Raw genomic sequence first — 13,022 nt, forward strand, 5'->3', positions numbered from 1 at the left:
TCTAATTTCAGAAGACTTTCATTACTCCGTAAAACTACTCTGTACCCATATACTCACTCCCCCATGAACAAAGGATGATTTTTAATTTATTTTAGTCTTTAATTTCTTTCAGTGATGTTTTATAGTTTTCAACATACAAGTCTTGCTCTCTTTTTCTTACTTTTATTCCCATGTATTTACTCTTTTTAATACTATTTTAAGTGGAGTTGCTTTCTTAATTTCATTCTGGATACTCTAAATGCTATGAACTAGCATTCACCGCTACTGTATAGAAATGCAACTGACTTCTATATATTGATATTCTTATTGTAATTTTAATATTCATTTTCCTAATGATTGATACTAAGCATTTTTAATTGTTTTTAAGTGTATTTACGTAAGCAATCTCTATATCCAACATGGGGCTTGAAGTCACAACCCCAAGATCAAGAGTTTCATGTTCTACTGACTAAGCCAGCCAGGCACTATACTAAGATGTCATCTGTATATCTTCCTTTTATTTTTTAATTAAGTATAATTAAAAAGTGTTATCTTAGTTTCAGGTGTACAATATGATTCAATACACTTGTCAGAATGGCTTCAATCAAAAACACAAGGAATAACAAGTGTTAATGAGGATGTAGAGAAAAGGAACCCCTGTGCACTGCTGGTGGGAATGCAAATTGGTGCAGCCAATGTATACAACAGTATGAAGGCTCTTCAAAAAACAAAAAATAGAATTAACGTATGATCCCATAACTCCACTATAAGGTATTCACCCAAAGGTGACAAAAACATGAATTTGAAAAGATATATGCACCCCTCTGTTTGTTGCAGTAGCCAAGAAAAGGGAAGTGTCCATCCACAGATTAACAGATAAAGAAAATGTGGTATCAAGAGGTATACCATCCATAGATTAATAGATAGTATGTCCATCCATAGATTAATAGGTAAAGAAAATACGGTATCAAGAGGTATACTTCTTGTTAAAGGGTCTATTCAAGGTTTTGTTTTTTTTTAATTTGGAACGCTTGTCTTCTCACTAATGAGTTGTACTTAAAAAAAATTCTAGACACATGTTCCTTTATTGGGTCTATGTCTAGCTAACCTTTCTCCTGTTTGTGGCTAACTTTTTATATTCAAAAGAGTATAATCAATTTGGGGATAATTTTTATGTATGTTTAGAGATACAGGTGTAGGGTTTTAATTAATTTTTTTTGGCTTTGGCTCTTCAATTGTTCCAGTATTGTCTATTAAAGAGATTTCCCCTCTTTCTTTAATTGCTGTAGCATACATGGTGAAATCAATTGATCATACATCAGTGGGTCTTTTCCCAGACTCTTCGTTCCATTCCATATCTATCTTTATGCCAATACCACAGAGCTTTGATCATATCTTCATAACAGTTCTAGGAATCATGTTGAGCAAGATCTTCCATTTTATTCTTTTCCAAAACTATTTAGGGTACACTAGGTCTTTTTATTTTTACAAAAAATAAATATTAGAAACAAACTGTCAATCACGACAAAAAGATTCTGTAGAGGTTTTGACTGGCAGTGTTTTGAATCTCTTGACTAATTTGGGAAAAATTAACATCTTAACAATGCTGGGTCTCCTGATACATGAACACAATACATCTTTCAGGGCATCTTTCTGTTTATTTGGCTCTTCTTTAATTTCACTCATCAAAGCTTTGTGGTTTTCAATATATACAAAAGTGTTACATATCTTTTTTGTCAATTTCATCCTGATAGGTGGTCTTTCTATTACTGCAAAGAGTACTTTTTCATTTCAACTTTCAGTAACTGGTTCCAGAATATGTATCATTTTTACGTATTTACCTTGCATCCCACAACCTTGCTAAACTTAAAGGTTCTTACTAGCTCTAAATATTTTGGTAGATTCCTTAAGACAATGAAAACAGATGATCATATCCTCTGCAAATAGAGATAAGCTTCCTTCTTCCTTTCCAGTCTGTATGCCTTATTTCTTTTCCTGAACTCGTTGTGCTAGCTAGTGCAATGCTGGCCAGGAGTAGTGAGAGTGGACCTCAGTGCCTTATTTCTGATTCTCAGGGGGAAAGCAGTTGGTCCTTTGCTATTATGTTACTTACAGCTTTTTCACGGATGCCCTTTATCTGGTTGAGTCGGCCCATTACTCTAACCCTGACTTGCCGAAAGCTTTTATCACGACTGGATGTTGACTTTTGTCTAACGACTTTTCTGTGTCTACTGAGAATATCATGTAACTTTTACTAGTCTATTAAAATGATAAATAAGATTTTTTTAATTCAACCTTATATTCCTAGAATAAACCTTACCATTTTATATTTTGTTGAACTTAATTTCCTAATATTTTGTTAAGAAGTTTTGAGTCTATGTTGAAGAAAATTTATCTACACATTTCCTGTATTATAATGTCCTTCTTAGCTTTTATTATCAGGCAATGCTGGTCTCAGGAAGCTCAGGGACGTATTCCTACCTCTGCTATTTTCTGGAAGAGTTTACAGAGAGTGGGTATTATTTCTTTCTTAAATATTTATTAGATTTCAGCAGTGAATTCTAGGAGCTCTCTTTGTGGGAAAGTTAGTAACAAATTCAAATTCTTTAATAGTCAAAGTATAGGTTATAGACTATTTCTTCTTGAATGAGCTTTGGTGGTTTGAATCTTTCAAGGAATTCTTACATCTTACCTAAGTTGTTGAATTTATGGGCATAGAGCTCTTGAAAATATTCTATTATCCTTTTAATGTCTGTAGAAACTGTAGTGATGTCTCTTGTCTTATTCCTGATACTAGTAACTTCACAGTTCTCTCTTTATTTGCTTATCTTTCTTTTGGACTATTTAAGTAAAGGTCCTCGGACTATTTAAGTAAAGGTTGTATTTCCCTCTTACGTCTTTTATTGGCTCATTACACATACCTCTGTGGTATTTTAACTTTATTTTTATTGGTTGTTTTAGGATTTATAGTACGTATCTTTAACTTACTACAGCCTACCTTTAAAAAACAATAAATATTAGGTGATATTAATAAAACTCCAATAATACTAGTAAAACTTCACATATAGCACAAAGTCTTAGAACACCGTATATCCAGAAAATGTCATGTACTGAACTATTTCCTACATTACATTAAATCATATCACTGAATACAGAACTTGTTGCATTCAAATATAATAAAACATTAAATTTTTACCTTGAAATGAATGGGATAATACTAGATTCACAATTTTTGGTAAAACTCATTGGAAAGTAAATGTCAGAAACTATTTTATGGCTCTTGTCTTTGTGAAGGTCAGCCTAGTCTCATCTGAGTCTCATCGGACACCAGGAAACATCTCTAGAGACACTCTCTGGGGTATAATATAAATGTGCTTTGCAAAACATGCTTTCATCCTTGGAAAGAATTTTAGCCAATTTGTTTTCATGCATATTATAAAAATACTTCAAAAACTGATATTTTAATGGCTGTATTTCTCAATTCAAAGTGTAATACAGAGGGGCACCTACATACATACTAGAGTATGCCTTTCTGCCTATGCAGAAAAGAGACGAGTATCTCAGTGGACTGAATGTTTGTGTCCTCCCGCAAATCCATATGCTGAAGCCTAATCCCCTAGTGATGGTACTTGGAGACAGACTTTGGGGAGGTAACAGGTCGTAAGGGTGGAGCCCTCCTGATGGGACTAATGCCCTCCTAAGAGGGGACCAGAGAGAGGCTGATTCCTCTGTCCTTCCTCTGTGCTACTTGAGGACACAGCAGAACGAGGTCCCTGAGCAAACCAGGAAGTGGTTTGATTATTCAGCAAGACACATATTTCTTTCTTTCTTCTGCTAAAAGAAGAAAGATCTTGATCTTGCACGGGGTGACGATCCCCCTAGCCCGGAGTACACCGCATTACGGATGGAGCTGAACCCATCCTAGCTGTGCGGATACATATTCGGCTGATGAGAATGAGAACTTGCAAATCCCGCACAGAGAATGGTCAAGGGACCAGGCATCAAACACCAGCTACATATAAATATAACATAAATACATATATACGCACTCACACACAACATGACCGGACAGGCAGATAAGTAACATCCTAAGATGCTCATGACAATCTGGCGCTCCTGCATCAGGCAGCGCTAATGCCGGCTGCCCGGCCACCCCTGGATGCTCCCATTCCATCAGTCATGTAATTGCTAGCTGCCTTCAGGTAGTTTACCTTGGGTTTTCTGTTACTGTTCACTGTAAGACTTGAAAAATGTATACATAATGAAAGAGTCACTTCTAGGAATGAAATAAAAACATATATATTTAATTTTGGCTTACCTTTTGGTTTAATAAAGCACTTGCCAATTTCTGTACTTCTGAACTCAGTAAGGTGGTTCCTCTGATGACTTTGCTGAGAGCGGCAAGAGACTGATGAATGCTTTGGACTAAGCGGATGGCATTAAACTGTTCCAGAATGATGAATGACAATATTGGAGATCCTTGTCGATCATTAGGAGGAGACACCTTCTGATGAATCAGGTTTGAATTCTAGAAGAGTAATATGTCAGGTCATACTTACTGAAAAGCAGCACAAACCACTGACACCAAACACTTCAAAAGTTATGAAAATTCCTTGCTGTCCCACTCTGTTTTTAAATACTGTTGTTTTCTGGTGGCCAAGTTTATTACATTGGTGAATACACAGGAAGGGAATTCGGGAGTTCCCCCTCATTTGAAGTGGTACGGGGGTGGGAACCGAGAATGCGGAGCCACACTGAGAGGCAGCAGTCGATACGGCCGGAAGGATGGCAGGAATGACATCTGTAAGCCAATGCAGAGAGCAGAACAGCTACACCATGAATGAGGGAAGAAATTATGGCTTCGAAATAAAATGTGAATGCTTATTTAATCCAATCTGAAAATCCCCCACATGCACATTACAGAAGCACACTGCGCATGTTTTGCCCAAGATCGGGGTTATTACGTCTTATTACAACTTTGTGTTCATTTCTCCATTTATACTTTAACAGGGATTCTGACACGGGGATTTCTAGGATTTCTCAAATTAGTAGGAAAAATTCAAGGAACAGGAATTGTATCTGAAGAGCTCATGTGGTTAAGAGGGAAAAAAATTACCTCCAATAATATTCTAAATGTGCCAAAATACAATCAAGAGGTAAGTGCAGGGAGTCCCTTTCTCTTACCTACTATACATTATCCTAACTTTCTTTATATATTCTGCTTAAAGGCCTGGTTAAAGATCCCTTCTCTTTGCTCTAATGCTGGCCACATTCATATATCCCATGAGAGCACTGTCTTTTTCACCTGTTGAGCATGATAAATAATTTAATGACATGATGATCTAGTGTGGCTATTGCCATTAAATAAATTACCATTAAATCAATTTTACTGGCATAAGAGTATAAGATTATACCTGAAGACAGATTTAGACTAAGACCTCAAATTCAGACATTTTTGTTTCTATTATTGCTATACAGGCAAACCTCAGAGATACTGTAGGTCCAGGTCCTCACAACCACAATAAAGCAAATATTACAATAAGTCAGGTCAAATGAATTTTTTGGTTCCCAGTGCCTGTAGAAGTTATATTTATGCTATACTGTAGTCTCTTAATTGTGCAATAGCATTGTCTCAAAAAAATGTATACAGCTTAATTAAAAAATAGTTCATTGTTAAATTTGCTGACGCCATCTGAGCTGGCCGTGGGGCCTGCGCTCCGGGCGGGCAGGGGTCCCCCCACAGTCCCAGGGCGCCGCCGGGCCGGGCTGCGGGCTGCAGAAGGCCGGCGCGGCCGCCGCGAGCTCCCGAGACAACCAGGCAGCGGCTGCGCGGATCCGCTCTCCCGTCAGGATCGAGTTCCCGCAGCCCCGGAGGCCGGCCGAGCGCCTTCTGCCGCAGGAGAACTTCTCTCCAGACGGGGGTCCCCCGCTCAGACCCGGCACACTGAGCCCTCTGCTGCCCGTTCAACCATCTTCGCGGCGCCTTCCCCGGGAGGCTCCAGCCCGAGAAACCACCGTCTCTGCCCAGCCCCGAGCAGCAACTCCTCCTCCTCCGAGTTTGCTCACCAGACGGCCGCCGCCCGGCCCGTGTCCAGGCCCCACTTCTGACCCGAGCACCTCGCTGCGTCCACCCCGTCTGCAGCCGCCTCCCGCCCCGCGCTCCTGACCCCTCCGAGCCTTCCTGAGGGTGGGAACCCATATCGCCCCGAAGTCCCGCCTGGGCCGCAGCTCTGCTGTACATCTGATGGCTCGTGAGCCACGACTCTCCTTACCGCATCGTGAACGGGGAATCCCTTCTCCTTCCTCCGCCCGGACCCGCGAGAGGAGCCACCACCCACGGCAGCTGCCGCCCTACAAAACCCGTTTCTTCTGTGGTAAGACCCGAAAGTCAGAGCGACGCCTGGATCCACGGCTCCAGGCCCGAGAGCGAGAGTCCCCTCACGGTCCGTGTCCCTCGGAACTCTGGGGTGACCCGGTGCCCCGTGCACGAGCGGTAACATTTGCAGCGGAACCTTCTCGTGCAGCAGGAGGTCTCCCCGGCGGCCTTGAGAGACTCCGTGCACCCCGGTGTCAACAGCTGTGGCCTCACGCGGGCTTCGCTGTCCCACTTCCAGGGCGCAGGCGGAGCCGACCGAGTGTCCTCTGTGCGGAGGCCCGCAGAAGTCTGGGACTGGGCAGCGGCAGCGGCTGCGACTCAAAGTGCCCAGCTGCATTAATTAAGCAGACACACTTTACTTAGGTGAGAGATTTTCCACCACTCTTGGATCCATAATCCAAGAAAACAGCTCACTGTACTAAACTTGTTAGGAGGGTGATTTAGGAGAGCATAAAAATGCTTAAAATTCAAACAGGGTTCACACAGGGACTGCGGTTTACAGACGTGTAGTACATGTAAAATGCAAACTGAATTTCAGAGACTTAATATGAAAAAAGAATGTAAAATATCACATGAATAATTTTCTCTACTGATCACATGTTGAAATGCTGATGTTCTGGATCTATCAGTGACATAAAATGTATTAAAATTAAGTTCCCGCTTGCACTTACTACAGATGCCATCTACACTGCCGGCTGCGTTTCACGTCCTACTCCCAGCACACAGTCCTGCTCTGGAGACGAGCAAGTAAAATGCTGTGTGTCAGCACTAAGAACAAAAGAACAGAAAAAAATAGACAGCATGGTCTCAAAAGTGACTAATAAGAGATGAAAAAGCATTAGGAGGAAAAAAAGAAGGAGGCAGAACGCACTATACGAGCTGAGGGAGGTCAGTCCGCTGGCGGAGCCGTGTAAGACGGCAGGAGACTGCGCGGCACACTGTAGTTTGGGCGGTAACATAGTCCACCACAACGCCTCCACAAACTTTTCATAAAAAGTCACATCAAAATAACTAATTCTAGAAATAAATGCAGCTACTCTGTACACCCAAAAGGATGAAGTAGAGAGAGAATTCATAGTAGGAGCGGTATGTTATCATTTTAAGACAAAAAAATTGTGAATAACGTGATTTCTAATTCATTGTATATCCATATGTTAGCTAAAATCGCCATGAATAATCACGACATGCACGCAGCATGATTTCTGGTGAAACGACCGAGGAACTACAGTTGTATCTTTTGTCGGCTGATTATTATAAAAGCCTTCTCTAATGATTAAATACAAATGAGTAAACTGTGTTCCTCTGAAGGATGGCCTTGACATTTTAAAGTTCATCTTGTCATGAAAAAGCTGAGTGTATTCAGAGAAAATCATTAAGTGATTATGGAGCTGCTGGGGGAAAAGGTTATGGGTATTTTAAAACTTAACTATTAAAGAGTCTCTCAGGCCAGAAAAATGACCCTAATTTGGCATAATATGGGTGTGAATCCAGGACTTCTGTGTTTTAACTGAAATAATTTGTAGGTGGGAAACTGTTTCAGACTCCGGTGACATGGACGACACGGGAAGTGGGGTGGTTTTGTGTTTGCTAGAGATTTCCGAAGACGGCTCTTTGTGGGAGAATTTCCATCAGGAGAGGAGACTCTAGCACTGACCAGGCCAGGGCTTGGCAGGCGTGTCCACAGAGGTCCCGAGAGGAGCTCGGCCAGGCTGCGCGGCCGTCGTCAGCCCAGCACGCTGCTGTAGGGAAGGGCTGCAGACGGTCGGCAGACAGGTAGGATGGCTGGGTTTCAGTCAGACCATTTCCAGTAAGGGAGGTGTCCCTCGTGCGGGGGCTGGCCAGCCTCTCAGGGACACTATCACTTATTCCAAGAGTTCTGGAGATTGTGGTGTGGGTCCTTCTCACGTCTGCGAAGCGGTGAAATCGGTAAGATCACAGTCTCTGCATGTCCATGCCTTGTGAAACAGTGATCAACAACCAGACAGAGGATGCCCCCACCCGCTTATAGGATCATGTGTAGGTCCAAGATACTTCTTCTACGATAAGGAAGATATTAAAACGACTCAATATACCATCCATTTAAAAAGCAGAAAAGGAAATGAGAAACAGAAACAAAGAGGTGGGTGGTTCCATAAGGGTCAGTGAAAAGGGGGCAATATCTTCATTTCCATGGGGTAGAAACTGCTTTGCCCTCCAGGAAGTCTTCATTCTTCTTTAGATAATCATTTCCTACAATCTCTCTGGGGCGGAAACAGCCTTTCCTAAGTCTTAGTCCATGTGGTTCTACCAGAGTTTACTGAACTCACTTGTAGAAATTAGTATGTGACTAAAGCTTCCCAAACACGAGCGCTCCGTTCCCCCGACCACAGCGTCCACGGCTGTGACAATTCTGCTGGGTGTCCTGAGAAAGACATGCCTGTTTCCACTAGACTTGAACCTAAGAGATCCTCAGGTGGAGAAGAGGTGCGGCTGTCCTGTGATGGTGGAGAAACAGCTCTTTCCGTTCCGCACACGTACGTGTTCTAAGGTATTACAGAAGATAAACGCACTCCTCGTCAGAAAGGTCAAAGTCTGACACATCCACGCTACGTCGTGTCTCTCCAGAAGCGGATTTCTGACAAGACTGTGGGAGAGAGACAGCGAGGCAGGGAACCAAAAGGGAAATAGGAAATAAACAGTCCCGTCCATCTGGTGAAGGGGAGAAAGATTATGGGATTCCCAGCATCGCAGGTCCTAGAAGAGCCGGCTGCTTTGTCGTCTCCTGTTACTGTACCTGAAGTCGGGTATTAGTGACAGGATCACGCCAACCACCAAAGGGGGCAAAGGAAACCAAATGTTTTGATGCCCATTTCATTTAGTTTAGTCACAACTAAATGCATGTTCACTGAGCAGAGGACACGTGTGCGCTCACGGAGTCAAATCCCGCTACGGTCACTCACGCCGTGGACGGGAGCGGGGGCACCGCTGCGGGGGAGCAGCAGAGCAAGTGAAGGCGGCGCAAAGCTGGAGGGGCAGGTTGGAGCTGGTGCGCTGGAGAGATGGACGCTGTCATGTCCTCTGAAAACTGAGAGGAAGCTAGGGAGTGCTAATTAAAAAAAAAAAAAAGCTTTTGCTTTAAATAAAAATTATTTGCTAATGTTATGTGCCTTGAAAACTTCCTGGCTCTGTTTGCTGCAACAGTCACAGACAAGCACACCCAGCAGTCCCCCCCCCGCACCCCAAGGAGAAGGGCACGGTCATCCCGGGGTCAGACGCCACTGTCAGGGGCGCCCTTCGCCTTGTGGATGCGACCCCCTGCTTCTCCGACAGCCACTCTCCCATCAACCGTGGGTATGCAGAATAAAATGGCACATCAGTAAGACCAGGTTTTCTCCCGGGAGAGGATCTCTCCCAGGCTTTCTGCTCCGGGACGCGGTCGCAGCCGTGTCTCTGCCACTCCGGGGAGCACTCGGCGTGGGAGGGAACAACACAGTCGCACACGAGAGACGTCCCACAGACTGGGGTCCCCGAGGGAAGGACGACTGACATTCCGGAGCAGGGACTGTGTGCCAGGCACACCAGGAGCTCCCACACAAAGGTATTCGGTCACATGGCAACAGTTTCGGCAACAGAAAAATCAGGGCGGGATGGATCACGAACGATGACAGTGTCACCGAACTTGAAAATGTCATGCAACATGTCCCTATGACGAACAGCGACCTTTTCTTCAACGCCCTCCTGGAACTGGGACCCTAAGGGCACACTGGCCCCCAGAAAGACAGCCAGACGACCCACGACGCTGTGCAGGCGCGTGTTTGAAGTCTGACAAGAGCCCGACATCCCCGCGCGCGAGTGAACTGCTTCATGGCGTCAAGGCTGAAGGGGACGCGCAGCTTCCGGCCAGGCAGCACCTGGACTCAGCGAGAAGAAACAATCCCAGCACCGCACGACACGCCACCGCACGGCGAGAGGCGGTCAACAAAGCAGTCACTTGAAGGACACGTGCGACTTACTTTAAGACCACGCAAAGTAAGAAATGGAGAAGTTCAGCTTCTGCTTTTAGCAGACTAGGATGGGGCCGACAACAACTGCGTCGACTAAGATGCTAAGCAGATTCTTCAATCACCAAACGCAACCTCAAGAGGAGAAGAGAGAGTCACTCCAACAGCTAAGTGCCGAGTATCCCGTCTTCATCGCTATGAACTTACCCCGATCGCAAACACAGGGTGTCCTGGAGTAGAGAGAACTGTATGTTCATGACCTCACGGTAAGTGGTCCCCGTCCAGGGCCTGGCCTCAAGGGTGGTCCGGTGAGAGCCGGATCGAGCGTCCTGTACAAGCAGCCAGACGGCGTGGGAGCTAGACAAGGGCTGGGCGAGGTGCCGACGCCCTCCTTCTAGAGCACGTGGCTGCCCCTATTCTTCCCCTCCGGAGAGGCTGTCCCACGGAACGTAATGGGCTTGCGTTCCCGCATGAATAAAATCCCTCAGGAGCCAAGCCATCCAAGAGATGGCTCCAAGTTTGGGCTTCACCCCGCTGACCTATAAGAGCCCAGGGAGACAACGCTCTGGTCTCTCCGGCACCCTGGGGCTCAGGAGCTCAGTCGGGGTCTACCCAGAGACCCCGTGGCCCTCTCGGAGAAACAAGAATACGTTCATTTTCTTTCTGGGCAGAGCAATTAACTGGACAAAGGCCTACAAAGCTAATGCTCATGGTGTGTGAGGGGTCACACAGACTGGGGCTCTTTACAGCAACAATGAGAAATCCAGGAAGGCTTTTTACTTCTCCATACTAGGACTGGGCAAACGGCAAGCAGGCCACTCCAGTCCACCGATGCCGGAGAAGCCGAGCGTCTGCACTCACAACACGGGGCTGCGAGACCAGGGAGCCAGTCCAGTATTGCTCAGGTGGAGGGGTTAGGAAGCCCCCAGAACTGAAATCCCAAACCAGGATGCTCTCAGGAGAAGAGTGGAAGAGAGTGAAAGAGAAGTAACCCCCTCTGCCCCAAGGACAAGAAGGGAGATCGCGGGCGTTAAACTTGGGCTGTAACTAGAGTGGGGGAGTGTAGGCGTAGGACTCTCTTCTCAAAACTAACGGGCACAACTAGAACTTTAATGCTGGTCTGTGCGTACTATGTCGGAGGTTCTAATGCACTTCAAGAGGGTAATTTAGTTTGTACAGCTCCAGGGCAGGCCTGTCTCAAAGTGTTTGAAGGGCACATGGTCTGGACCCGGACCCAAACCAAACCCTGATTTTTACATTCTAAACTGAATGGGGAATACAATTATAGCCTACAAATAATTCTTCTTACCAATTAATCAGCAGCTCATGGCAGCTCATGGCTAAAAAACCAAACTACTCTATAAAGATGGTATGCTATCAAGTTTTCATATACAATGTAGAAAAGAATTAAGTCCACAAACACTTCAGTTTTTCTAATAATCACACATAAAACATAAAACAATTATGGTAAATGTTTCTAGACCTGATAGAGAATCTTAAACAATAAGCAGATCTGACGAACAAAGAAAACTTTCAAAAATTAAAAAATACATAATTAGGGGCACCTGGGTGCCTCAGTGGGTTAAGTGTCTGCCTTCTACTCAGGTCGTGATCTCAGGGTCCTGGGATCGAGCCCTGCATCGGGCTCTCTGCTCAGTGGGGAGCCTGCTTCTCCCTCTCCCTCTGCCTGTCATTCTCCCTCCTTGTGCTCATGGTCTCTCTGACAAACAAATAAAATCTTTAAAAAATTGGAAGTTTAAATATATACATATGCATGTATATGTATATGCATATGTATATATTTAATTATAAATATGTAATTAAAATGTAAAACTTCAATATAGATTAGATTTAGCTGAATGGAGAGTGGGTGAACTGAAGACAGGTGTGTAGAGTTTATTAAGAATGCATCACACAGACAAGACACAGTGGAGAGTAAGAGAAATGAGACCCATGATGGGTAAGAGGAAAAGGCTAGCCTGTGTCTGGCTGGAGCTCCAGAAGCGAGGAGGTGGAGAGCAGAGCTAACCTCCCCAGCGCGCTCACCGCTGCTGATGAGCCCCGGCGACCGGAATTCACACGGCCCAGGCAATCTCAAGCAGGATCCAAGAATGAATGAATGAAGACATAAAGAAAACAAACCTACACCGAGTCTTAGTAACACTGCAGAAAACCATGACAAAGAGATCTAAAAACAGAAAGCAAGTAAAGAGAAGAACTTCCCAGCAGCAACGGGAAAAAACACAGAAGAGCAGAATCATCTCACGAGGCCTTCAGTATACTGAGAGACAGTCACCGCTGACCAAGGAAAATGCACATGTAAACAACAGAGGAAAATTAAGGGCATTTTCAGAGAAATAAGAGCTCCAAGAGCTCACCAGCAGAGGACTTCAGGCAGAAGGGAAGTGACACTAGCAATCTGTGCCTGAGACTCCGGACGGAAGAACAGCGGAGACGACGCATGTGGGGTAGACCCGGGCCAGTGTCAAGCAGCGACCACCCCCAAGACTAAAGCATGTCATAGCAACTCCACGCGACGTCGGGGCTGCACAGCGCGTCCTGAGCTTCTGGAATTCTCCTCCAGGTAAGCCACTATATTTCTGTTAACTTTGCTAAGCTAAGCAGGTGCAGCAAATATCACTGAACAACGAGAAAGCGTGTATGATTTGTAAACTATGAGAGAAAAA

General features: G+C 44.6%; 1 protein-coding gene across 1 annotated transcript in view; it reads right to left on the reverse strand.

Moving 5' to 3' along the window:
* DYNC2H1 (dynein cytoplasmic 2 heavy chain 1) overlaps positions 1-13,022 on the reverse strand; it is a gene marked incomplete at its 5' end in the record, with an annotated part of 274,888 nt that overhangs the window by 51,608 nt on the left and 210,258 nt on the right. The window contains one exon of the mRNA XM_080815645.1: positions 4,298-4,507. Coding sequence (XP_080671771.1) covers positions 4,298-4,507 — 210 coding nt within the window. The remainder of the gene's footprint in view (positions 1-4,297; positions 4,508-13,022) is intronic.

Source organism: Martes martes (genome assembly GCF_963455335.1).
Source record: "Martes martes genome assembly, chromosome: 10".
Classification (NCBI taxonomy): Eukaryota; Metazoa; Chordata; class Mammalia; order Carnivora; family Mustelidae; genus Martes; species Martes martes.